A 26,609-nucleotide genomic window follows, 5' to 3' on the forward strand; every position below is an offset into this window, starting at 1 on the left:
TAGGGACACATACAGACTGAAAGTGAGGGGATAGAAAAAGATATTCCATGCAAATGGAAATCAAAAGAAAGCTGGAGTAGCAATACTCATATCAGGTAAAAGAGACTTTAAAAAAAAGATTGTCACAAGAGACAAGGAAGGACACTACATAAGATCAAGGGATCAATCCAAGAAGAAGATATAACAATTATAAATATATATGCACCCAACACGGTAGCACCTCAATACATAAGGCAACTGCTAACAGCTATAAAAAAGGAAATCGACAGTAACACAATAATAGTGGGGGATTTTAAAACCTCACTTACACCAATGGACAGATCAACCAGACAAAAAGTTAATAAGGAAACACAAGCTTTAAATGACACAATGGAACAGATATATTTAATTGATATTTACAGGACTTTCCATCCAAAAACAGCAGATTACACTTTCTTCTCAAGTGCACATGGAACATTCTCCAGGATAGATCACATCTTGGGTCACAAATCAAGCCTCGGTAAATTTAAGAAAATTGAAATCATATCAAGCATCTTTTCTGACAACAACGCTATGAGATTAGAAATCAGTTACAGGGGAAAAAAACGTAAAAAACACAAACAAATGGAAGCTAAACAATACGTTACTAAATAACCAAGAGATCACTGAAGAAATCAAAGAGGAAACCAAAAAATACCTAAAGACAAGTGACAATGAAAGCACGAAGATCCAAAATCTATGGGATGCAGCAAAAGCAGTTCTAAGAGGGAAGTTTATAGCTATACAAGCCTACCTCAAGAAACAAGAAAAATCTCAAACAAAAAATCTAACCTTACACCCAAAGGAACTAGAGAAAGAAGAACAAACAAAACCAAAAGCTAGTAGAAGGAAAGAAATCATAAAGATCAGAGCAGAAATAAATGAAATAGAAACAAAGGAAACAATAGCAAAGATCAATAAAACTAAAAGCTGGTTCTTTCAGAAGATAAACAAAATTGATAAGCCATTACCCAGACTCATTAAGAAAAATCGGGAGAGGACTCAAATCAATAAAATTAGAAACGATAAAAGAGAAGTTACAACAGACACCACAGAAATGCAAACCATCCTAAGAGACTACTACAAGCAACTCTATGCCAATAAAATGGACAACCTGGAAGAAATGGACAAATTCTTAGAAAGGTATAACCTTCCAAGACTGAACCAGGAAGAAACAGAAAATATGAAGAGACCAGTCACAAGTAATGAAATTGAAACTGTGATTAAAAATCTTCCAACAAACAAAAGACCAGGACCAGATGGCTTCACAGGTGAATTCTATGAAACATTTAGAGAAGACCTAACACCCATCCTTCTCAAACTCTTCCAAAAAATTGCAGAGGAAGGGACACTCCCAAACACATTCTATGAGGCCACCATCACCCTGATACCAAAATCAGACAGAGATACTACCAAAAAAGAAACTTACAGACCAATATCACTGATGAATATAGATGTAAAAATCCTCAACAAAATACTAGCAAACAGAATCCAACAACACATTAAAAGCATCATACACCATGATCAAGTGGGATTTATCCCAGGGATGCAAGGATTCTTCAATATATGCAAATCAATCAATGTGATACACTATATTAACAAATTGAAGAACAAGAACCATATGATCATATTAATAGATGCAGAAAAAGCTTATGACAAAATTCAGCACCCATTTATCATAAAAACTCTCCAGAAAGTGGGCACAAAGGGAACCTACCTCAACATAATAAAGGCCATATACGACAAACCCACAGCAAACATCATTCTCAATGGTGAAAAACTGAAAGCATTTCCTCTAAGCTCAGGAACAAGACATGGATGTCCACTCTCGCCACTATTATTCAACATAGTTTTGGAAGTCCTAGCCATGGCAATCAGAGAAGAAAAAGAAATAAATGGAATACAAATTGGGAATGAAGTAAAACTGTCATTGTTTGCAGATGACATGATACTATACATAGAGAATCCTAAAGATGCCACCAGAAAACTACTAGAGCTAATCAATGAACTTGGTAAATTTGCAGGATACATAATTAATGCACAGAAATCTCTTGCATTCCTATACACTAACAACAAAAGATCAGAAAGAGGAATTAAGGAAACAATTCCAATCACCACTGCAAGAAAAAGAATAAAATACCCAGGACTAAACCTACCTAAGGAGGTAAAAGAACTGTACTCAGAAAACTATAAGACACTGATGAAAGAAATCAACGATGACACAAACAGATGGAGAGATATACCATGGTCTTGAATTGGAAGACTCAATATTGTGAATATGACTATACTACCCAAAGCAACCTACAGATTCAATGCAATCCCTATCAAATTACCAGTGGTATTTTTTTACAGAACTAGAAAAAAAAACTCTTAAAATTTATATGGAGGAACAAAAGACCCTGAATAGCCAAAGCAGTCTTGAGGGAAAAAAATGGAGCTGGAGGAATCAGACTCTCTGACTAGAGACAATACTACAAGGCTACAGTAATCAAGATAATATGGTATTGGTACAAAATTAGAAATATAGATCAATGGAACAGGATAGAATGCCCAGAGATAAACCCATACACCTATGGTCAACTAATCATCCCTAGAGACGTGGATGGATCTAGAGACTATCATACAGAGTGAAGTAAGTCAGAAAGAGAAAAACAAATATCATATATTAACGCATATATGTGGAACCTAGAAAAATGGTACAGATGAACCGGTTTGCAGGGCAGAAACTGAAACACAGATGTGAAGAACAAACATATGGACACCCAGGGGGGAAAGCAGTGGCGGGGGTGGGGGTGTGATGAACTGGGTGATTGGGATTGACATGTATACACTGATGTGTATAAAATTGATGACTAATAAGGATCTGCTGTATAAAAAAATAAAATTAAGTTAAAAAAAAAAGAAAGATTGTAAAGGGCTTCAAGAGGTCATATTGTCCATCACCCTACCTCAGCTATGGTGTACATACTTTAACAGAATTAGAAATTTAAGATGACCTCCTTTATACCTGACCAATCTGTTAATTTTTTTTAACACACTGACTCCTATTTTCAATTGATGTTTGATTTGTATTATATTCACTACTTTTCAATTTTTCTCTCTTATTGGTTTAGATAACTTTAAAAAAATCTACACAAACACAGCCATTTTATTATGTTAAACGTCTTAATGTTTTGATTTCCAACTGTCATCAGCAAAGTTTTAATATATTTCACAGACAAAAAACTAAAAAACAAAAAGATACATGCACCCCAATGTTCACTGCAGCACTATTTACAGTAATCAGTTCACAGAAGCAACCTAAATGCCCATCAACAGATGAATGGATAAAGAAGATGTGGTACATATATACAATGGAATATTACTCAGCCATAAAATGAACGAAATTGGGTCATTTGTAGAGACGTGGATGGATCTAGAGACTGTCATATAGAGTGACGTAAGTCAGAAAGAGAAAAACAAGTATCATATATTAATTAACGCATATATGTGGCACCTAGAAAAATGGTACACGTGAACCGGTTTGCAGGGCTGAAACAGAGACACAGACGTAGAGAACAAACATATGTACACCAAGGGGGGAAAGTGGCGGTGGGGGTGGTGGTGTGATGAATTGGGAGATTGGGATTGACATGTATACACTAATACGTATAAAACAGATAACTAATAAGAACCTGCTGTATAAATAAAATAAAATTCAAAATAAAAAAAGATTTCTCATAAAATCTCCACTCTAATCTATAAATGTTCAAATGTCACTATTAATTATTCTCTCTCTTTTGAACACATTTTTTCCCTTGGCTCTTAGGATATCACATCCTTCTGGACATCCTTTGGATCTTTTCTGCTGGTCCTTCACCCTCTGCTTGATAGATAATGTAGGAGGACCCAGGACTTCTTCTCAAACTTTACTCTTCTCCAGATGACCATATGTAATCCCACGGCTACAAATACTCCCTACTTAACAATTATTCTCTATCTACATACCCAGCTCTGACCTCTACTGGAATTCCAGACTCATATAGGTATTTCAGATTTAACTTGACCAAAATAGAACTCTATCTCATCTTCTCTCACCCCAACCCTGCTCCTCCAAGTTGCTCAAGCCAAAAATTAAGGAATTACCCTTGATTCCTCTTTTTCTCTCATTCCCCATATCTAATTAATCAGCTTCTAAACTTCTAAACATTTCCTGAAATAGTTTAACTTCCTCCATTTCCACTACCAATCCTTCTAGTCCAAACCATCTTCATCTCTCTCTTGAGTTACTGCACTAGCCTTCTAATGGTCTATTTCGAATTTTGGCCTCCTTTAGTCCTTTCTCCATATAAGTTTGAGAGTGTACCTTAAAAAGTACTAATTAAATTATGTTACTCTTCTGCTCCAGCTTCTCAGCACACTTGTACTAAAATTCAAAGTCCTAACTTTGGCTTTCAGAGCCCCACATAGCCTGGCCCTGGCCTACTTCTTTGGCTTCATTCCCTATCATCCTCCCTTTTGCTCACCAAGCTCCAGCCATACTGACCTGAATTTAATTACATAACACTTGTTATATACTGAATGTGTCTCTTACCATTCATATATGGACGCCTTAACCCTCAATGTGACTATATGTGAAGATAGGGTGATAGGTGATAGGTGATATCACCTGAAGAGGTGATAAAGGTTAAAAATCCAATAGGAAAAAAAAAAAATCCAATAGGGCCAGTCCCCTTATAAGAGGAAGATTTATCTCTCTATCTCTCCCTCCCTCCCTCCCCATGTACACACTGAGAAGAAGCCATGTGAGGACACACTCACCAGGAACCAAATCAGCCAGCAACATGATCTTGGACTTTCCAGCCTCCAGACTGTGACAAATAGATTTCTGTTGTTTAAGTCACACAGTCTGTGGTATTTTGTGACGGCAGCCTGAGCTAACTAATATACTACCAAGCTCATTAAGGCTTCAGGGCCTTTGTTCATTCTTCAGCCTAGAATGTTCTTCCTTGATCTTTGACTTTCGGTTCCTTCTTGTCATTCAAGTATCAGCTTAAATTTCATCTTTCCAGAGAGGATAACCCCAACTGCTCAACCTAAAGAAGCCACTCAATTACCCTCTACTTTAATTTTCTATAGAGCATTTACCACGATGATCTACTTTCAACTAACAATTCTCTGAACGACATCTTAAATCCCAGGCCAGTTTTTCCTTATTACTTATCAATTCTGGGGATGCAATATTTTACATTACCTTCAGAAAAACAATATGAAGAAGGTAACTTAGCTACAAAAATAATCCTATAATATATAATGCATTTGAATAAACATATAAATATATATTTGAGTAAACTGTATATAAATGTTACAATTACACATTTTACTTAGTACCACTATAATAGTGCTTAGAAACTAGCCTGCATTTTACAAATCTCCTTAGGCACAGAGAAGAGCAAAAACTATTTTCTAAATTCCCATATGTTATCCTGAATGATACCTTTAAATTCTTGGGTCCTGTTATATAATTCCCCATTTCATTGTTTTAAAGTAGATGTTCCCTTAAAATTACATGAAGATTTTATTGTTAGTGGTGATTCTTTTACCTGTTCAGAGAACAGTGATAATCTATGTTATTTCCTGTGTGTAGACATATATCAAAGACACTAATGTTAATGTTCTTTCACACTCAAAATATATAATCTAGCTTATAAGCCCTGTTGCTTATATTAGTTTATAATTTGTTTTTTCGTGAATTAGTTTAAATAAAACTTTTCAGCATCTTGTCCTGGTAAAGGGGACTGGATTATCAATGCTTCTCTCTAACTTTGAACTATACAGTTTATATTACTGTAATCATGGTTTAAAATCACTCTCTAGACAAAAACAAGCTAGGTAGGTATTTTCTGAGAGAAAAATATCTTCTGTTCACACAGGGCCTCCGGGCTCTTTAAGTCATTTACGACTTACCTTCTGTAGGCCTTCATGAATGAGGTGACCTATGTCATCTATACTCCTTCCTAACCGTTTAGATAGATATGTGAAGATTGGATCTTCTTTAGGTAGTAGAGGTGCAGAAAGATTAACTCTCTCTTGTACACCCTGAAGAGAAGAAAAAATAGAAAAAAACAGAAAAAGGAGATTATAAGACAATAGAAATCACAAGTAATTTGGTATCTTATGGCATTTAATTTGAAGGAATTTTAAGAAATAGGAGATGTTTGTTAAATTATAAAGCTGTTTGGAAGAAGAGAAGAAAGAAAAAGAGTATGTATAAGCAAGAGATTAAAGAAAAAAATGAAAACAAACAAAACCCCCCAAATTTCTCTACTTACTCGCAAGTGCTGAAAAGCATGTATACTATATGGAAGTTCTAGAATTTTAGTACAATCAGGCTGCTCAGGGTCTGGAGGGACAGGAGATTCTGTGTCTATATAATCTTCAGGGCTAAAATATCAAGAGGCAAGAAGTAATGAATGAATGAAAAGTGAAGATATGTCCAATTTTTCCCTAATTAAATCATATTCTCAAAGCATCTCACTTTACAACCAATATTAGTCAACATGCATACTTTTTTCATAGAGCTATTGTTAGAGCAAAATTTTCTGAGAGCTCAACTTAAAGGAGTTATATCAAGAGTTAGGGAGGGCCCGGGGTTCGATCCCTGGTCAGGGAACAAGATCCCACATGCATGCCGCAACTAAAAGATCCTGCACGCTGGAACAAAGATCCCGTGTGCCACAACTAAGACCCAGAGCAGTCAAATAAATTAAAAAAAAAAAAAATGGTTAGGGAGAAAGTAGGTAAGTCACAAACCGTTAAGACTGTGGACTCTGGACTTCCCCGGTGGCACAGTGGTTAAGAATCTGCCTGCCAGTGCAGAGGACATGGGTTCGAGCCCTGGTCCAGGAAGATCCCACATGCCGTGGAGCAACTAAGCCTGTGCGCCACAACTACTGAGCCTGTGCTCTAGAACTTGTGAGCCACAACTACTGAAGCCCGCATGCCTAGAGCCTGTGCTCCGCAACAAGAAGCCCGCGCACTGCAATGAAGAGTAGCCCCCGCTCGCCGCAACTAGAGAAAGCCCACGCACAGCAATGAAGACCCAACGCAGCCAAAAACAAACAAATTAATTTTAGAAAAAGACTGTGGACTTTTCAAAAGCTAATATAACACTGCTTAACTCTTTCTAGAAATGTTAAACCAGTTTACACTTCTATATAGTCTTTCTACATTTTTACCAGTTATTGATTTTTAAACATTTTTTTCAATTTGAGAGAAGAAAAATATGTCTTAGTATGCACTTATCTGATCATTACTGAGAAATATTTTTTCCACGTGTTTATTGGCCATTTACATTTTTTATCATAAATTGTTCAATTTTCTACTGTGGTATTAAATACTTTTAATTGATTTGTAAGAATTCTGTACATACTACACATTTTGAACTTTCAAATTTCAATAAACAGTGATTGAAGCTTTTTCTCATTAAAGAAATAATTTCTAATTGATTCGAGTAAGGTCTGTTCAGGAAGACGTACTTTATTTTTAGAAAGAGAATTTCTTTACCTGATATCTTTGCTCTCCAAAGTTATGTATGTGCCATCATACAGATCTAGGTCCCCTAAGGGTACCTTGGCTTTGATGCAGTCTGGATCCTCTTTATTATGTCTCTGTTCCAGTCCTGTATCTCTGTCCTCATTCTCTTCTATATGAATTTTTTGAGCAACTAACTGCTTCTGTTGAGAAGAAAATAAGAACACAAAAGGATTTTTCTAATATTTCAACCTAGATACCATGTAAGAGAAAGAAGAATTTAATGTGTTGAACAAGTCAGAGAAATCAAAATATGCCCTGGGTTACGTTAGTTGACATAAATAAGCTTCTCGAAACAGGTGTCCATATACAGAAAGTAACAGAACATGACATTTATGATACTGGCACATGAGTGCCTTATGATATGGTCTCTGACTATTATAAAGCTACATCTATCAACTTAACTGGCACAGAATAGCTCAGCAATTAGAAGTACCTTGAATTATCCAAACACATCATATTTCAGTCCTTGAAGACAGCTAGCGCATTGACAGTGCTACCTAAAGTAACTAGTGTTCCAGGGGAATTCCTGCCACTGACATTTTTTTTCCAAACATACAGAGGAATTAAGTTAACAGCCATGTTTCCACCACCCTATCTATCTTAACATTTGGCCATACTCCAGATTTTTCTACAAGAAAAACAAAATAGTTGAAGCCCCTCTTAACTGCCTTTGAGATCCCTCTCTCACTTCCAAAAGTTACCACTATCCTGGGAATGCCCTCGTGGTCCAGTGGTTAGGACTTGGAGCTTTCACTTCCATGGCCTGGGTCCAATCCCTGGTTGGGGAACTAAGATACCACAAGCTGTGCGGTGCAGCCAAGAGAATAAATAAATAAATAAAAGAACAAAAGCTACCACTATCCTGAATGTTTTATGCATCATTTTCATGTATATTTTTATAAAATATTACTATATTGCCCTACTTTTCTTAAAATATTACTTTATATATATATTTACAGCTATATCTCCAAAATCAACATACAGCATTGCTTTGCAAATTTTGAAATTTTATATAAATACTATCATACTGTATGTATAATTCTACAACTTTCTTTTTTTTTTAACTTAATATTATGTTTTTGACATTTATTTACATTGGTCGGTAAAGCTCTAAATTTTTCATTCTACTGGATGTATAAAAATGTATTTATTTGGGGCTTCCCTGGGGGTGCAGTGGTTGAGAGTCCGCCTGCCGATGCAGGGGACACGGGTTCATGCCCCGGTACAGGAGGATCCCACATGCCGCGGAGCGGCTAGTCCGGTGAGCCATGGCTGCTGAGCCTGCACGTCCGGAGCCCGTGCTCCGCAACAGGAGAGGCCACAACAGTGAGAGGCCTGCATACCTCAAAGAAAAAAAAAAAAAAAAGTATTTATTTTCCTGTAAACCATTAGGTTGCTTCTTTTTAAATATTTTTTGGTATTAAATGTGCTATGGTATTCTTATAAAACTGTCATTGTGTAAGAGTTCCAGTAGGAGAAAAATACGGGGCTGTATGGGATACATTTTCAGTTTATTTAGTCACTGTCAATCTGCTCTTCAAAGTGGTTATAAAAACTAGAATTCTACCAACAGATTAGGATAATATCCATCTCCCCATGAACTTACCAACATTTGGTTTTGTCCTACTTTTTTAAAAAATATTTTTAATTTTTTTTAGACAGCAAGTTTTTTTTTTAACATCTTTATTGGTGTATAATTGCTTTACAATGGTGTGTTAGTTTCTGCTTTATAAAGGTTTTTATTTCCATTAATCAAGGAGGTGGATCAATAAAGATCTTGCTGTGATTTCTGTCAAAGAGTGTTCTTCCTATGTTTACCTCTAAGAGTTTTATAGTGTCTGGTCTTACACTTAGGTATCGAATGCATTTTGAGTTTATTTTTTTGTATGGTGTTAGGGATTGGGTAGTATAGTCATTTTCACAGTATTGATTCTTCCAATCCAAGAACATGATATATCTCTCCATCTGTTGGTATCATCTTTAATTTCTTTCATGAGTGTCTTACAGTTTTCTGCATAGAGGTCTTTTGTCTCCCTAGGTAGGTTTATTCATCGGTATTTTATTCTCTTTGTTGCAATGGTAAATGGGAGCATTTCCTTAATTTCTCTTTCAGATTTTTCATCATTAGTGTATAGGAATGCAAGAGATTTCTGTGCATTAATTTTGTATCCTGCAACTTTACCAAATTCATTGATTAGCTCTAGTAGCTTTCTGGTGGCATCTTTAGGATTCTCTATGTATAGTATCATGTCATCTGCAAACAGTGACACTTTTATTTATTCTTTTCCAATTTGTATTCCATTTATTTCTTTTTCTTGTCTGATTGCCGTGGCTAGGACTTCCATGACTATGCTGAATAATTGTGGTGAAAATGGACATCCTTGTCTTGTTCCTGATCTTAGAGGAAATGCTTTCAGTTTTTCACCATTGAGAATGATGTTTCCTGTGGGTTTGTCATCTATGGCCTTCATTATGTTGAAGTAGGTTCCCTCTGTGTCCACTTTCTGGAGAGTTTTTATCATAAATGGGTGTTGAATTTTGTCAAAAGCTTTTTCTGTGTCTACTGAGATGATCATATGGTTCTTATTCTTCAATTTGTTAATATGGTATATCACATTGATTGATTTGCATATATTGAGAGTTGCCTGATGTATTGAGGTGGTCCTATGTTGGGTGCATATATATTTATAATTGTAATATGTTCTTAGATTGATCCCTTGATCATTATGTAGTATCCTTCCTTATCTCTTGTAACATTATTTTAAAGTCTACTTTACCTGATATGAGTATTGCTACTCCAGCTTTCTTTTGATTTCCATGTGCATAGAATATCTTTTTCCATCCACTCACTTTCAGTCTGTATGTGTCCCTAGGTCTGAAGTGGGTCTCTTATAGACAGCATATATACGGGTCTTATTTTGTATCCATTCAGCAAGCCTGTGTCTTTTGGTTGGAGCATTTAATCCTTTCACGTTTAAGGTAATTATCAATATGTCTGTTCCTATGACCATTTTCTTAATTGTTTCCGTTTTTTTGGAGGTCCTTTTCTTCTCTTGTGTTTCCCACTTAGAGAAGTTCCTTTAGCATTTGTTGTAGAGCTGGTTTGGTGGTGCTGAACTGTCTTAGCTTTTGCTTGTCTGTAAAGCTTCTGATTTCTCCATCGAATATGAATGAGATCCTCGCTAGGTAATCTTGGTTGTAGTTTCTTCCCTTTCATCACTTTAAGTATATTGTGCCACTCCCTTCTGGCTTGTAGACTTTCTGCTGAGAAATCAGCTGTTAATCTTATGGGAGTTCCCTTGTATGTTATTTGTCGTTTTTGCCTTGCTGCTTTCAATAATTTTTCTTTGTCTTTAATTTTTGCCAATTTGATTACTATGTGTCTCAGCGTGTTTCTCCTTGGGTTTATCCTGTATGGAATTCGCTGCGCTTCCTGCACTTGGGTGGCTATTTCCTTTCCCATGTTAGGGAAGTTTTCGACTGTAATCTCTTCAAATATTTTCTCTGGTCCTTTCTCCCTCTCTTCTCCTTCTGGCACCACTATAATGTGAATGTTGTTGCGTTTAATGTTGTCCCAGAGGTCTCTTAGGCTGTCTGCTTTTCTTTTCATTCTTTTTTCTTTATTCTGTTCCACAGCAGTGAATTCCACCATTTTGTCTTCCAGGTCACTTATCTGTTCTTCTGCCTCAGTTATTCTGCTATTGATTCTTCTAATGTAGTATTCGTTTCAGTTATTGTATTTTTCATCTATGTCTGTTTGTTCTTTAATTTTTCTAGGTCTTTGTTAAACATTTCTTGCATCTTCTCGCTTTGCCTCCATTCTTTTCCCAAGGTCCTGGGTCATCTTTACTATCATTATTCTGAATTCTTTTTCTAGAAGTTTGCCTATCTCCACCTCTTTTAGTTGTTTTTCTGGGGTTTTATCTTGTTCCTTCATCTGGTACACAGCCCTCAGCCTTTTCATCTTGTCCATCTTTTTGTGAATGTGGTTTTTGTTCCACAGGCTGCAGGACTGTAATTCTTCTTGCTTCTGCTGTCTGCCCTCTGTGTCCTACTTTTAAATTTATGTCAATCTCATGGGTATGAAATGTTATCCTGTTATAATTATTGGGGTAGACTGTATTACTATTTAACAAATTTGTGCCCCTCCTTACAAGAGAATTCTACATCACTGTTCTGCTAGACTCCAATGTGACCAATATGACTTCCTTTGGTCAATGTAACATGAGAAGCATCATCTGAGCCTTCCAGAGGGAAGCATTTTTAGAGCCACTGTATGCTTCACCATGTTCTTTCTTTTCCCTCAGGTACTAAGAATGGCAATATCCAGGCTGTTGTAGGTATATTTCTCATATGTACTATACAGCTAAACTAAATAAGAAATCCAATCTGATATTCCACGTTTTGATCAGTTTGTTTAATCTGTTTATATTTATTGTGATGGCTGATCTTATGGATTTATTTTCACCATATTATTTTGCACTTTCTGTTTATCTTACTTTTTCTTTGCTGCTTTTTTCTCATTTCCTGCCTGATACACTTTTTTTTTTTTTGCGGTATGCGGGCCTCTCACCGTTGTGGCCTCTCCCGTTGCGGAGCACAGGCTCCAGACACACAGGCTCAGTGGCCATGGCTCATGGGCCTAGCCGCTCCGCGGCATGTGGGATCTTCCCAGACCAGGGCACGAACCCGTGTCCCCTGCATCGGCAGGTGGACTCTCAACAACTGTGCCACCAGGGAAGCCCCGATACAGTTTTGATATACTTTCTACATTCCCTCCCCTCCTCCTGTATCTTCTCTTTGTTTGTAGGTTTGAAAACTATAGATTGCATTTCCATTATTTTGGTTACTGTCCTTACTCTTTTTTTGGTTAAGTTTTTCATCAGTAAATATTTCAGTATGATTCTGAAAGATTCTCTTTTTAAAAAAATAATACCACAACACCATTATCACACGCAAAAAATAGTAATTCCTTAATATTACATATACAGTCTGTGTTCATTCCCAACTGTTTCTTCCCTCTTTATTTTAAAATACAATTTGTTTGAGTCAAAATTCAGTAAGGTACACACACACTGCAATTGGTTGATTTGTCTTTTAAGTCTCTTTTAATCTTCCGGTTACCCCTCTATTTCATTTTTTTAATCCCTGTAATTTATTTGAGAAAGAAATTGGGTCACTTATCCTGTAGAGTTTATTACTCTATAAGATTTTACTGACCGCATCCCACAGGTTTAACATGTTCCTCTGTCCTCTGTATTTCCTGAATACTGACACCAGGATCCAGGGGTTCTTAACTTTTTCATGTCATGGACTTCTTTGGCAGTCTGATGAAGCCTACAAACCCTTTCTTAGAATAATCTTTTAAATACACAGAATATATAAAATGACAAAAAAGACCAATTATAGTGAAAAGCAAATTATACTGTGGTTTGATTAGATTTATATTTATTTTGGCAAGACTTCTGAAAGGTGGCGATATTCTTAAATTTTCAATATGTATACCTATACATTTTCCAACAGGATTTTAATTTATTCAGTTATTTTTGCCTCCTGAACATAACAAAAGAGTTAATATGCTTTAAGTAATCATTGAGCATGCCCTAACCCACCTACAGACTGGTAATTTTATTTAGTTTTACCTTTTAAACACAGAAAATAAATAAATAAATTTAGCAACTTTTTCATCAATGTTTTTACTCACCATTACACATCCTATGCACTTCCACTGGATTTACTTTTCTTCTTGCAGAAGTACATCTTTAATTTTTTTCTTTTTAAGTAAGGGTCTGTGGTTAGTAAACTGTCTGTGTATGTCAGAAAACTGCTTTGTCCTCACTCTTGAATGATGGTTTAAGAGAATATAAAATATTATATTTAAAAGAATACAAAATTCTAGACTTAACACTTTGATGCTATTCCTCCACTGTCTTCTGGTATCTAAGAAGTCATCCAGTTGTCACTACTTTGTAGACAAACTGTATTACCTAGTCTCATGGCTTTATGTCTATGTCAAGGCATAACAAATTTATCTCTCTAGCTCAGACCTTTACCCAGGAGTCCACACTAGAAGAACCAACTCCTCACTCAGTGTCTCCACTTAGATGCCTAATAGGTATCTCAAACTTAATATACCAAAGCTAAACTCCTCCCCAGTCTACACCTCCTTCAGTCTTCTATATCTCAGCTAACACCAACTCCATCCAACATCAGTCGCTCAGGTCAAAAATCCTGGAATCAACCTTCACCCCTTCTCCCTATCTGTCTGTCTCTTCCCAGCTACTCCATGATCATCTCCTGTGTCTAACAGTTTTGTAGTTGCTTCCAGGTTCTATCCAGATCCCAAGCCCAAAATCACATCACATAATTTTAGTTTAGTTTCTACTCCAAAGTAATATTCTATCCTGAAATGGTGTTCAGTAAATTGAAGATGCAATTATTGAACCACTGGATGGTTTGGTTTGTTTTTTGGTCATTAGGTTTTGTTTTTTCTTCCTGCTTTTTTTTTTTTTTCCACCAGACTCTTTTCAAGCTCCATCCTAGTCTTCGAGCAGTAGTGAATTTGGTTATCTTCCTTTATCTTGCACAAAATATTGTCATTTCCTTTATTCCATAGAAATGAACAACCAGACACCAGAGCCTGTTCCTGGCCTTAGAGACCAGCAGGTTTACAGTTTCAGCTACATTCTCAACTTAGTGTTTTGTTCTGTTTCTGGTCTATGGAGATATTTATGTTGTGTTTAGGCCTGACTATATTTTATTTTGATTTCTGTTTTGTTTTTTATCTGTCATTGCTATGTATATGAAGCAGAAGTAAAAACTAAGTACTAAGTATAGACTCATTACACTACCTTAACCAAAAATTGGTGGAGTCAATATTTTTCATTTGCATTTTCAATGACTTGGTAAATGGCATTTTCCCCCTACACATACTCTAATTTAAGTCTCCTTTCTTTATATTAAATAATACTGCCGCTTAGAGAGATAACAATAAACATATATAATGGTGTCTATGCATCTGAAAATAAAAACTACTTTCTGCACCACTGCATCTTTCTGAACACTGTGTTTAAGCTTCCAAGCATGAAGCCCAATAAATATATCTATTGTCTTTTTCCTAGTATTCATAAAAATCAACATTTCCAAATTTATAAGTGACAAAACTGGTAGGAACAAGGTGAGATACTATTTAAAAAATGGTGAGTTGTTCAAGTTTTATAAATATTCCTAAAGTGCTACTACCTATACACAGCTGGTTAGTATGTGCTAAAAGCTCCTCCTTCTTAATTTACAGAAATTTTAAAAATATACAATTATAACTACTGCTGTTGATAGATGTACCAGTTTGAATTTATGTAAGTGAAATTCAGAACTTTTACATTAACTAGAAAATGAATGGCTACCTGGTTTTTTTACCTTTGGTTTAAGCCAAGAGATAAGGCATTTGCCTCTGGTTCTGCCATAACTTGTTTTGTGAAAATCAGGCAATTCACTGTCTTTAGGTCTAATTGTTTCCTTGCTTCTAAAATGAAGATGACCTTTATTTATTTATTTTTTTTTTTTGAAGATGACCTTTATGATTCCTTCTAGCGCTCAAAGACTCTGACTTTTATTATTCCCAATAATTATCTAAATCTTATTTTGCAAATTGGGTTACTTTTTCTGCAACTTAAAGTTTCCTTAAAATTTGGATTCAATTTACACTGTAACTTTTAAGAACAGGTTTTATGAGAGAAAAAAGAAACTATTTTTTAAATAGTTAATACTCTTCGCTACTATGAAAAATCAGTTTATGAAAATCAATGATAGAAACAAAAAGGTCAGGTTTTATTAGCACTAATAAATATCAAGTTTTCAAGGTGTGAGAAACGAATTTGAAAAAGAACAGCTATATGTATATGTATAACTGAATCACTGTGCTGTACACCTGAAACTAACACAACATTGTTAATCAACTATACTCCAATATAAAATAAAAATGAAAAAAAAGTTTTCAAGATGCAAATTGATGAATGCTCTTCACCTCAATCATAAGAACACAAAATACTAAGACACTAGTTTTTTACTACCTGGGAATTAACAAAATTATATTTTTATGAGGTATTCAAACCATTCTTCCTTTTGATATTTTACCCAAATTCTCCTTCCAAGAATATCCTGAGATAATGCCTTTTCATACTTGATGGTAAAATTTATACATGGAAACTTTGTTCAAGGATATAGTGAGTCAAGAACGAGGCATAAAAGAGAAAAACAAATATCATATATTAACACATACATGTGGAATCTAGAAAAATGGTTCAGTTGAACCGGTTTACAAGGAAGAAATAGAGACAGATGTAGAGAACAAACGTATGGACACCAAGGGGGGAAGTGGGGCGGAGGGGGGTTGGTGGTGGTGGGATGAATTGGGCGATTGGGATTGACATGTATACGTTCATATGTATAAAATAGATAACTAATAAGAACCTGCTGTATTAAAAAAATAAACAAAAGGTAATCATAAAAAAATAAAACAAAAACGAGACATAAAAACCAGGCTCTGGTAGTCTGTTTCTCTTACTATTGCTCAAATGGCATTCTGATTTAAAAAAAAAAAAGGACAACCTAAAAGTTGAATATTCCTGTAAAAGTCAGAAGATTTAAGAAATAGCATGCTTTACTTGTTCTTTGAACACAACAGCTCCTGTGAAATGCAACAAGTATCAGCTGCATATGACATGTCCAGTTGCCTCACCTCCAGTTCTTTGAGGTAGTTAACTGTTGTTTCTTGTCTCATTAATATGACTAAGTCATGGGGATGCTTCAAGTTCATCGGTGAATCCACCTGCAAGCAAGCAAACAATAGATAAATAAAGCTCAGATTTCATTAATGTTTGTTTGGATATGCCTTAAATTATTGTTCGATCACCATTATAATCAGTGTTAGGTACTAAGTAAACTCAAGGGGTATTTCAAAAGTGATGACATGTAAATTTCGGCAAAGAGAATGAGAGGTTCAATAGCTGTCCCTTGAACTCCAACTTGAAAGAGCAAGCTTTCAAAGTGAATATTCTGATTTGACTAGTCATGTAAGAAATATTCAAGAAGAGAAGTATTTGGAAATGAATGATAAAGTAAATTCCTTAAAATATATTTTATACCTATACTAATAAAAATAGATTGCTTTGTCTTGATAGCACATTCCATATCTGAACAGGTCTGGCGGCAATAAAAAGAAAAATACGAAAAGCATCTATTTTGCAGGCTATTTGCAGAAGCCGTAAATCAGAGATAATATAAAATAAGCTTGAGACTTACAGTTTACAATTCTTGTTTCTGAATCATAAACAAGCAACTATGTTGTTGAATATGTAGGAAAAATGAACCCTCATATGCTGGTAGCAGGCTTATAAACTTACTATTTGGAGGGTTCTTTGACAACATATATCAAAATTTTAAAAGTACATACCCTTTGACCTAGGAATATAAATTCTAGGAAACTATCCTATGGGCATTCTTTAAATGGGCAAAGATATATACAAGGCTGCTCACTATATTACCTTTAGCTGCAAAAAACAAATAAACAAAAGACCCAACAAACCAAAGTCCAGCAATGAGGGAACAGAGAAAGCCACTGTCCAGTGGAATGGGATACAGAAAAATGAGATCTACTATCATGGAAAGATGTTCACAATGTATAATTTACTAAAAGTAATGAAGAATAATATGTATGCTATACTTTTTTTAAGAAATTACATTTTTATAGATATAGACGTATACATGTCTGTATATGCACAAAACTAAGTTGGTTTACAGTGATTTCTTTGGGGAAGTGGGATTAAGAAGAGAGGTACATTCGTATCTTTTACTTTATACACTTGTATTTATTTATTTATTTATTTATTTATTTTGTGGTACGCAGGCCTCTCACTTTTGTGGCCTCTCGCATTGTGGAGCACAGGCTCCGGACGCGCAGGCTCAGCGGCCAAGGCCCACAGGCCCAGCCGCTCTGCGGCACGTGGGATCCTCCCGGACCGGGGCACGAACCCATGTCCCCTGCACTGGCAGGCGGACTCTCAACCACTGCGCCACCAGGGAAGCCCTATACACTTGTATATTTTTAAATTGTCTATAATACACACATAATATGTTTATAATAAGGAAAAAACAACACATAGACACACACGGGGTTTTTTGAATTTCAAGAAAATCTAAGACAGTGGCCTTGGAGTCTAAGAGATGAAATGAAGATCCTGCTATCCCTTAGTGTTAGACTGTCAAATTATAAACTAGCTCTTCAAGAAGTTCTACTTTGAGAAGAAACTACTGGGTTGGCCAAAAAGTTCATTCGGGGTTTTCCATAACATCTCTAAGAATCTTTCTATAATCTCTAAGAACTTGACATCAGCTCAATTAATTTTAGAACTAGCTTTTTAAGTGCAAAAGATAGCCTTGCTTAGACCTTGGTGAATGCAAGCCTATTTAAAAAACAAAAATTTAAAAAGAGGGAATGGGAATTCCCTGGTGGTCCAGTGGGTAGGACTTGGTGCTTTCACTTCCAGGGTGAGGGTTCAATCCCTGGTTGGGGAACTAAGATCCCACAAGCTGTGCGGCATGGCCAAGAGAATAAGTAAATAAATATTTAAAAAGAGGGAATAAAAACAACATGAAATAAGTTCAATGGTTGCTTTAATAATATGCACAATAACACTGGGCGATGTTGGGTGACTGCATATAAAACTCATCTGTCTTTCCTCATTCTATCATCTCAGAGATGCCACAAGAAAAAGAGATGCTAGTCTGGACTAACTTCCACTCATACTTTCATTGCAATTGTCTGAACTACATAATCATCATTATGCAGTTATGGATAATTACAATCTCCCGTGGTCTCTCTTTAATGACAAAATCCCTTCAGTGCTTCCCCTGGCCTTCCTGCTATACTGGAATTAACATTAAAACTGCAGTCTGAACTTAAAAGGCACTAAAAATATAATAGCAAGGCCTATACTTGACCACTTGAGCTGTGAATCTCCTCTATCAAACAGTCAAACCTGGCAAAGGCCTACAAGCAAAACGCTAGGTGTTTCTCAATGAGATGTGGAAGCTTTTGCTTCTCTTTTCATTGTATCTCAGACATCGAGAGGTAGTGATTTAATACATCTCTCTTTATTTATTTATTTATTTATTAATTATTATTTTTTGCGGTACGCGGGCCTCTCACCATTGTGGCCTCTCCCGTTGCAGAGCACAGGCTCCTAGCTGCTGCGCAGCATGTGGGATGTTCGCGGACCAGGGCACGAACCCGTGTCCCCTGCATCGGCAGGCAGACTCTCAACCACTGCGCCACCAGGGAAGCCCCATCTCTCTATACTTAAATGAAGCTTTTAGAAAAAAATTGGGGGAGGGAGAAGGAATGTGGGAGTATGACATTGCCATTCCAAAATACCCAACCAGTCTGATTACCTAACATTTGGAGAACTGCAAGAGGAATGACAGAATGAGACAAATGAAGATTTACACTAGATAAATACTTAATCTTAGCTTTAGATTAAAAAGATACTACATAACCAGCATGGGTCTGGCCCATATTCAGTTGTGAGGAAGTACTTTTCATTTCCTTGAAGCATTTAGTTCAACAAAGATACAGTAGCTAGAGAAGGTATAAAGATAAAATTATTAGCAGAAGGAAGGGATTCCACTGACAGTTTAACAGCTGTGTTTCTCTTTTTGACTTGGCAGCAAATGGCATAGATCTCTGCCAGATTAGGGTTGGTTGCAGAAGATTTATAGCCTGACACATATTTTTATTGAGATATTTTCAAGTTCTTAAATTGCAAGACTTTATGCTAATTATCTTTGGCAAACGCCAATCAGCTTGAATTTCTCTCCTTTCAAATACCTCTCCTCCTTAGAAGATTACGAAAGATGTCTGACATGTCTGCTAAGATGTTTGACAACTCTGTAAATACTACAACATCCATTCAACTAATAAAAATTTATTAAGTCTCTATGAACCAGGCGCACTAGGAGTCCATATCTGGAGTGTATGTACTCCTATTTTATATACAATGTGAGAAGGAATGGTAATATCCCTTCAAAACCTTTAGCATTAAGAAGTGGCTGCTGTAAGTCCAAGGGCAAAGAGTGATAGAAATTACAGAGAGGTAGGTTAAAAATGATATAATGCATATACAAGATCTCAAAGCACTTTATGGCTTTTTCACAAAGGACAAACAAACTTCCATTGCTGTACAGCACAATAAATGGTGCTTATAATGATCTGAATAAAAAAGAAAAAGTGAAATTATTTTCAATTTCCTGTACTTAAGGAGAGAAAGCATGAAATACATTTTAGAGCAAAATTTAAACTGCAGGGGAAAACTGATCATGTATTTGGAAATTAGCTATAATGGAATTCAACTATTCAAAATGATTCATTTTCTTAAGACTCCCAGGTAAACAAAGTTTCACTGTTATCATAGCAATTTATTTTAATAAAGAAAATGGCAAATTATGTAAGACAATTCAATTTTATTTTCCTTTTAATATATTATATAAGCACATGTACCCAATTGTATATAACAGTAAATATCTTACTCATATCAAGTTCATTTTCATATGCTGTCATCTCTAACCAAGATATTGGTAGTTCCTGCACTTCTAATCTGGAGTTCTACCTCTGTGAATTCAGTAAAATCACATGGTAATGGATGGAAATGTCACTATATAAAGGTAATGACTTCCCTGCCAAGTTAAACAAAGGCTGAACAAATTAAATTTAAAAAGCCAAACTAGGGAATTCCCTGGCAGTCCAGAGGTTAAGACTCTGAGCTTTCATTGCCGAGGGCATGGGTTCAATCCCTGGTCGGGGAACTAACATCCCACGAGACACACGGTGCGGCCAAAAAACCCACACCAAATATAAAATAATCAATCTAACGAAATACATATTTTTTGAGTTCTACAAAATCAATCACTTTCCACTGGTCCTTCATAGTAAGAAACTGAACTTTTCTATTGTAACATTAGTTCTACCCTTCATTTGCAACTTATTCTTCACATATGATGAATATTTTTATCTGTTATTTTAAAAAAATGGTATCCAAATGAGTACATGAAAGCACTGTTAAGGGGGAACTCACTCTATTCCCATCAGCAATTTGAAACTGATTAATGAAATGTTATATTATGCCATAATCATTAAAAAAGAATTTCCCTTAGCTTGAAAATGTGATGGAATATTTAAATCTTTTATTCAGAGTTTTAGTTTATTTAAATATTGAGACAATACGATGGAAAACATAAATAAAAATATTCAAAGCAACCAAGGTTTCACCTCTACCTTAAACGACCCCACTTAGTATTTACAGTTTTTCCTATCCAGTACCTGCAATCTCCTTCTTGTGGCAAAATACCTGCTTTGCTTGGCTGGAAGCAACCTTCCCCACATGGGAAGCCTGATCAGTGGATTGCTTCCCCTTGGTATCTTGGTGATTGTTTCTGAGAAGGGACATTAACCAAGTAGCTTATACTAAAGAGTCCCTAATCGAGAACTTTTGTTTGAGCGACTGGGGAATAGCCATCCTGTACCCACAGTGGGCCTGAGAATGGGGTAAAAGAAGTAAACAAATGAAGACAGAGAAAAACCTATCCTGGTTATACTGTTTGAGCCCTGTATCAAGCTGTATCTGTAGCACTTAGAATTTGTCCAGAGGGGAGGAGCAGTGCCTGGACCCTGCGCTCACTGAGCGCCCTCCAAGGAAACCTACACAATCCACTGGACCAACCTTAGCCACTGGGGAAAGACACCAAAAACAACGGGAACTACGAACCTGCAGTCTGTAAAAAGGAGACCCCCAAAAAAGTAAGATAAGCAAAATGAAAAGACAGAAAAGCACACAGCAGATGAAGGAGCAAGGTAAAAACCCAAACTCCAGGATAGAACATATCTTGGGTCACAAATCTAGCCTTGGTAAATTTAAGAAAATTGAAATCGTATCAAGTATCTTTTCTGACCAGAAGGCTATGAGACTAGCTAGATATCAATTACAGGAAAAGATCTGTAAAAAATACAAACACATGGAGGCTAAACAATACACTACTTAATAACGAAGTGATCACTGAAGAAACCAAAGAGGAAAGCAAAAAATACCCAGAAACAAATGACAATGGAGACACGACAACCCAAAACCTATGGGATGCAGCAAAAGCAGTTCTAAGAGGGAAGTTTATAGAAATACAATCCTACCTTAAGAAACAGGAAACATCTCAAATAAACAACCTAACCTGCACCTAAAGCAATTAGAGAAAGAAGAACAAAAAAAACACCCAAAGTTAGCAGAAGGAAAAAAATCGTAATGATCAGATCAGAAATAAATGAAAAAGAAATGAAGGAAACGATAGCAAAGATCAATAAAACTAAAAGATGGTTGTTTGAGAAGATAAACAAAATTGACAAACCATTAGCCAGACTCATCAAGAAAAAACGGGAGAAGACTCAAATCAATAGTATTAGAAATGAAAAAGAAGAAGTAACAAATGACACTGCAGAAATACAAAGGATCATGAGAGATTAATACAAGCAACTCTATGCCAATAAAATGGACAACCTGGAAGAAATGGACAAATTCTTAGAAATGCACAATCGGCCAAGACTGAACCAGGAAGAAACAGAAAATACGAATATACCAATCACAAGCACTGAAATTGAAACTGTGATTAAAAATCTTCCAACAAACAAAAGCCCAGGACCAGATGGCTCCACAAGCGAATTCTATCAAACCTTTAAAGAGCTAACACCTATGCTTCTCAAACTCTTCCAAAATATAGCAGAGGGAGGAACACTCCCAAACTCATTCTACGAGGCCACCATTACTGTGATATCAAAACCAGACAAAGATGTCACAAACAAAGAAATCTACAGGCCAATATCACTGATGAACATAGATGCTCCTATGGGCACCTTATCTTTGATAAAGGAGGCAAGAATATCCAGCGGAGAAAAGACAGCTTCTTCAATAAGTGGTGCTGGGAAAACTGGACAGCTACATGTAAAAGTATGAAATTAGAACACTCCCTAACACCATACACAAAAATAAACTCAAAATGGATTAAAGACCTAAATGTAAGGCCAGAAACTATCAAACTCTTAGAGGAAAACATAGGCAGAACACTCTATGACATAAATCACAGCAAGATCCTTTTTGACCCACCTCCTAGAGAAATGGAAATAAAAATAAAAATAAACAAATGAGACCTAATGAAACTTCAAAGCTTTTGCACAGCAAAGGAAACCATAAACAAGACCAAAAGACAACACTCAGAATGGGAGAAAATAATTGCAAATGAAGCAACTGACAAAGGATTAATCTCCAAAATTTAAAGCAGCTCAATAACAAAGAACCCATTCCAAAAATGGACAGAAGACCTAAACAGACATTTCTCCAAAGAAGATATACAGATTGCCAACAAACACATGAAAGAATGCTCAACATCATTAATCATCAGAGAAATGCAAATCAAAACTACAATGAGATATCATCCTCACACCAGTCAGAATGGCCATCACCAAAACATCTAGAAACAATAAATGCTGGAGAAGGTGTGGCGAAAAGGGAACACTCTTGCAGTGTTGGTGGGAATGTAAATTGATACAGCCACTATGGAGAACAGTATGGAGGTTCCTTAAAAAACTACAAACAGAACTACCATACGACCCAGCAATCCCACTACTGGGCATATACCCTGAGAAAACCATAATTCAAAAAGAGTCATGTACCAAAACGTTCGTTGCAGCTCTATTTACAATAGCCAGGACATGGAAGCAACCTAAGTGTCCATCAACAGATGAACGGATAAAGATGTAGCACATGTATACAATGGAATATTACTCAGCCGTAAAAAGAAACAAAATTGAGTTTTTTGTAGTTATTTGTAGTGAGTCTGTCATACAGAGTGAAGTAAGTCAGAAAGAGAAAAACAAATACCGTATGCTAACACATCTATATGGAATCTAAAATAATAATAAAAAAAAAGGTCATAAAGAACCTAGGGGTAAGATGGGAATAAAGACACAGACCTACTAGAGCATGGAACTGAGGATATGGGGAGGGGGAAGAGTAAGCTGTGACAAAGTGACAGAGTGGCATGGACATATGTACAGTACCAAACATAAAATAGATAGCTAGTGAGAAGTAGCCGCATAGCACAGGGAGATCAGCTAGGTGGTTTGTGACCACCTAGAGGGGTGGGATAGGGAGGGTGGGAGGGAGGGAGACACAAGAGGGCAGAGATATGGGAACATATGTATATGTATAACTGATTCACTTTGTTATAAAGCAGAAACAAACACACCGTTGTAAAGCAATTATACTCCAATAAAGATGTTAAAAAAAAAAAAAGAATTTGTCCAAACATTCCAATGAAAATTTTCAAAACTGAAAGTCTTAATGCTATTGATAAACCACTGCCTAATTTTCTTGAGGTCTCCTGTCTAGGGTATCTTCTTTTTTTTAATTAATTCATTAATTGAATAATTTATTTTTTGGCTGTGTCGGGTCTTAGTTGTGGCACGCAGGCTCCAGAGCGTGTGGACTCTGTAGTTGCAGCTCGTGGGCTTAGTTGCCCCATGGCATTATGGGATCTTAGTTCCCTGACAAGGATCGAACTGGCATCCCCTGCATTGCAAGATGGATTTTTAACCACTGGACCACCAGGGAAGTCCCTGCTTAGGGTATCTTCTTATGCTTTTGGCTCTTTTATGAGCCTCTGTACCTTTGCACATGCTAATTCTTCTACTTGGAATGCATTTCTCTTCTTATGCTTTTGATGAAAGCCAAATGACTTGGCTCAAATGACATTTCTTTTCTGAAACCATCCTTCTCTTGAGCTCCCATAGTATTTTATACATATTTCAGTATTAGCATTTATTACAGTGTTTAATTATTGTATGGCTATCTTTCCAAAAAAAAAATTGGGGGCTTCCCTGGTGGTGCAGATGTTGAGAGTCCGCCTGCCGATGCAGGGGACACGGGTTCGTGCCCCGGTCTGGGACGATCCCACATGCCGCGGAGCAGCTGGGCCCGTGAGCCATGGTTGCTGAGCCTGCACGTCCAGAGCCTGTGCTCCGCAATGGGAGAGGCCACAACAGTGAGAGTCCCATGTACCGGAAAAAAAAAAAAATTTTTTTTTTTTTTGTATTCTTCTTTCTACCCTCAGTACTTAATGTGCTTTCAGGTACACAAAACATTGATGATTGTTTGATGAAAGTGTCTGATATCACATTGTTAGATTCTCTATCTCCTAAGGCATTATGGCTCACTAGTGACTATCTGGAAAGGAGGTAAAGAGGTTAAGCCACCAGGAATCAGGAAAAAATAAGTCCTTGACAGGACTATGACCAGCTGTGTGACCTTAAGCAAATCACCTTCCCTGTCAGGGCTTCTGTTTCCTCATCTATAAACTGAGGGCACCCAACCCAAGGACTTCTAAAAATTCCTTATACTTTTCAAATCCTACCTCTATAAAAGATTTAACACTATTATAAAAGTATCACTTTTAACCAGCCTAACCTATGACACTGAAGTAATGTGATATTCAAATGAATGAATTTATCACTCTTTCAATTTGCCCATATAAACCTGTACTCACTTTAGGCAAGGGACTATTTCCAAAGCTACAGTTAAAAGCTTCTTTTAAACAATCTGTCAAATTAAACCAAGGCTCCAATTAGCAGTGGCTACTTATTTCTGAGAGTTAAATTGTTCATTGTATCATAGACAAAGTTAGCCCTCTCTGTCCTTTCATTGCTTAATTCTAAGAAAGTTCAACTTAAAAATAAGCTTTTCTGATTTACAAGCTAAATATATGTTACTATAAAAACAAACACATTATAGACAATATAAAGAAGAAAGTTAAATTACTTGAAATCTCACTTTCAGATATATCTGCTGTCATATACATATATCATGTTAGGATAACTTCTCTGTATTTATCAATATATACGTATATAGCTATGTAGATAAATATTTTTATAAAAATCAGATAATATATCTACTGTGTTGTATCCTTCCCCTCTCCATTCTTCCCTAAATTTTATCAGCCTTATTTCCCAGTAAATACAGATTTACATGATCATATTTAGTAGGTAATATTATATTAAAGTCATTTACCCAGGTCCCTACTAAAATTTATGCTCTTTTTAACAATATTGTGATGAATATCCTTACACTTAATTTTTTTGACAGCTGTCAAATTATTTCCTTCCCAGAACAAGAACTGTTAGGTTAAAGGGACTGCGCTTTTTTAAATTTATATTTTTTACTAGCTTTTCTCCAGAATAGTTGAATCAACTGAAATTCCTAACAACAATCACTGAGTTTCTATACAGTCTTAGGAACACAGAAAAGCGTGAATATATTTTAATCTCTTTGTTGGTCATATATATTTCTTCTTTTGTGTACTTTTTTTTTTTTTTTTTTTTTTTTTTTGCGGAATGCGGGGCCTCTCACTGTTGTGGCCTCTCCCGTTGCGGAGCACAGGCTCCGGACGCGCAGGCTCAGCGGCCATGGCTCACGGGCCCAGCTGCTCCGCGGCATGTGGGATCTTCCCGGACCGGGGCACGAACCCGTGTCCCCTGCATCGGCAGGCGGACTCTCAACCACTGCGCCACCAGGGAAGACCTCTTTTGTGTACTTATAAGAAAATCTTTCTCTTTTTAAATCCATCTGACAGTTTATACATCATATTTTATGAATGGTGGTTTCTAGTTGGTGGGACTCCAGATGATTATTCTCTTCTGGTTTGTGTTTTCTGACTTCTTCTGCAGCGAACGTACACTTAAATTTACAAAGTATTTTTTTTTAAGTGCTATGAACAGGTCACCTTGTTAAAATGAAACTTTAGAGTGCTATGCAACATGCTTTATTGTATTTAAAAACAAATAAACAAACTGACAAGTATAAGCTCAGATCTGAGAAACAATCCTGCAGCTTTTCCTTATATACTCATAGAGAAAAAAATTCCTCTCACAG

At 36.2% G+C, this 26,609-nt stretch overlaps 1 protein-coding gene across 3 annotated transcripts in view; it reads right to left on the reverse strand.

Annotated features, from left to right (window-relative positions):
• TTC17 (tetratricopeptide repeat domain 17) overlaps positions 1-26,609 on the reverse strand; it is a 146,664-nt gene that overhangs the window by 105,790 nt on the left and 14,265 nt on the right. For all 3 annotated transcript variants that reach the window (XM_024749051.1, XM_024749052.1, XM_024749050.1), the window contains exons 2-5: positions 16,331-16,420; positions 7,564-7,733; positions 6,330-6,441; positions 5,965-6,096 (exon numbers count right to left, since the gene is read on the reverse strand). In XM_024749051.1, coding sequence (XP_024604819.1) covers positions 5,965-6,096; positions 6,330-6,441; positions 7,564-7,733; positions 16,331-16,420 — 504 coding nt within the window. The remainder of the gene's footprint in view (positions 1-5,964; positions 6,097-6,329; positions 6,442-7,563; positions 7,734-16,330; positions 16,421-26,609) is intronic.

Source organism: Neophocaena asiaeorientalis, unplaced genomic scaffold (assembly GCF_003031525.2).
Source record: "Neophocaena asiaeorientalis asiaeorientalis breed wild unplaced genomic scaffold, Neophocaena_asiaeorientalis_V1.1 scaffold43, whole genome shotgun sequence".
In the NCBI taxonomy this organism is placed as follows: Eukaryota; Metazoa; Chordata; class Mammalia; order Artiodactyla; family Phocoenidae; genus Neophocaena; species Neophocaena asiaeorientalis.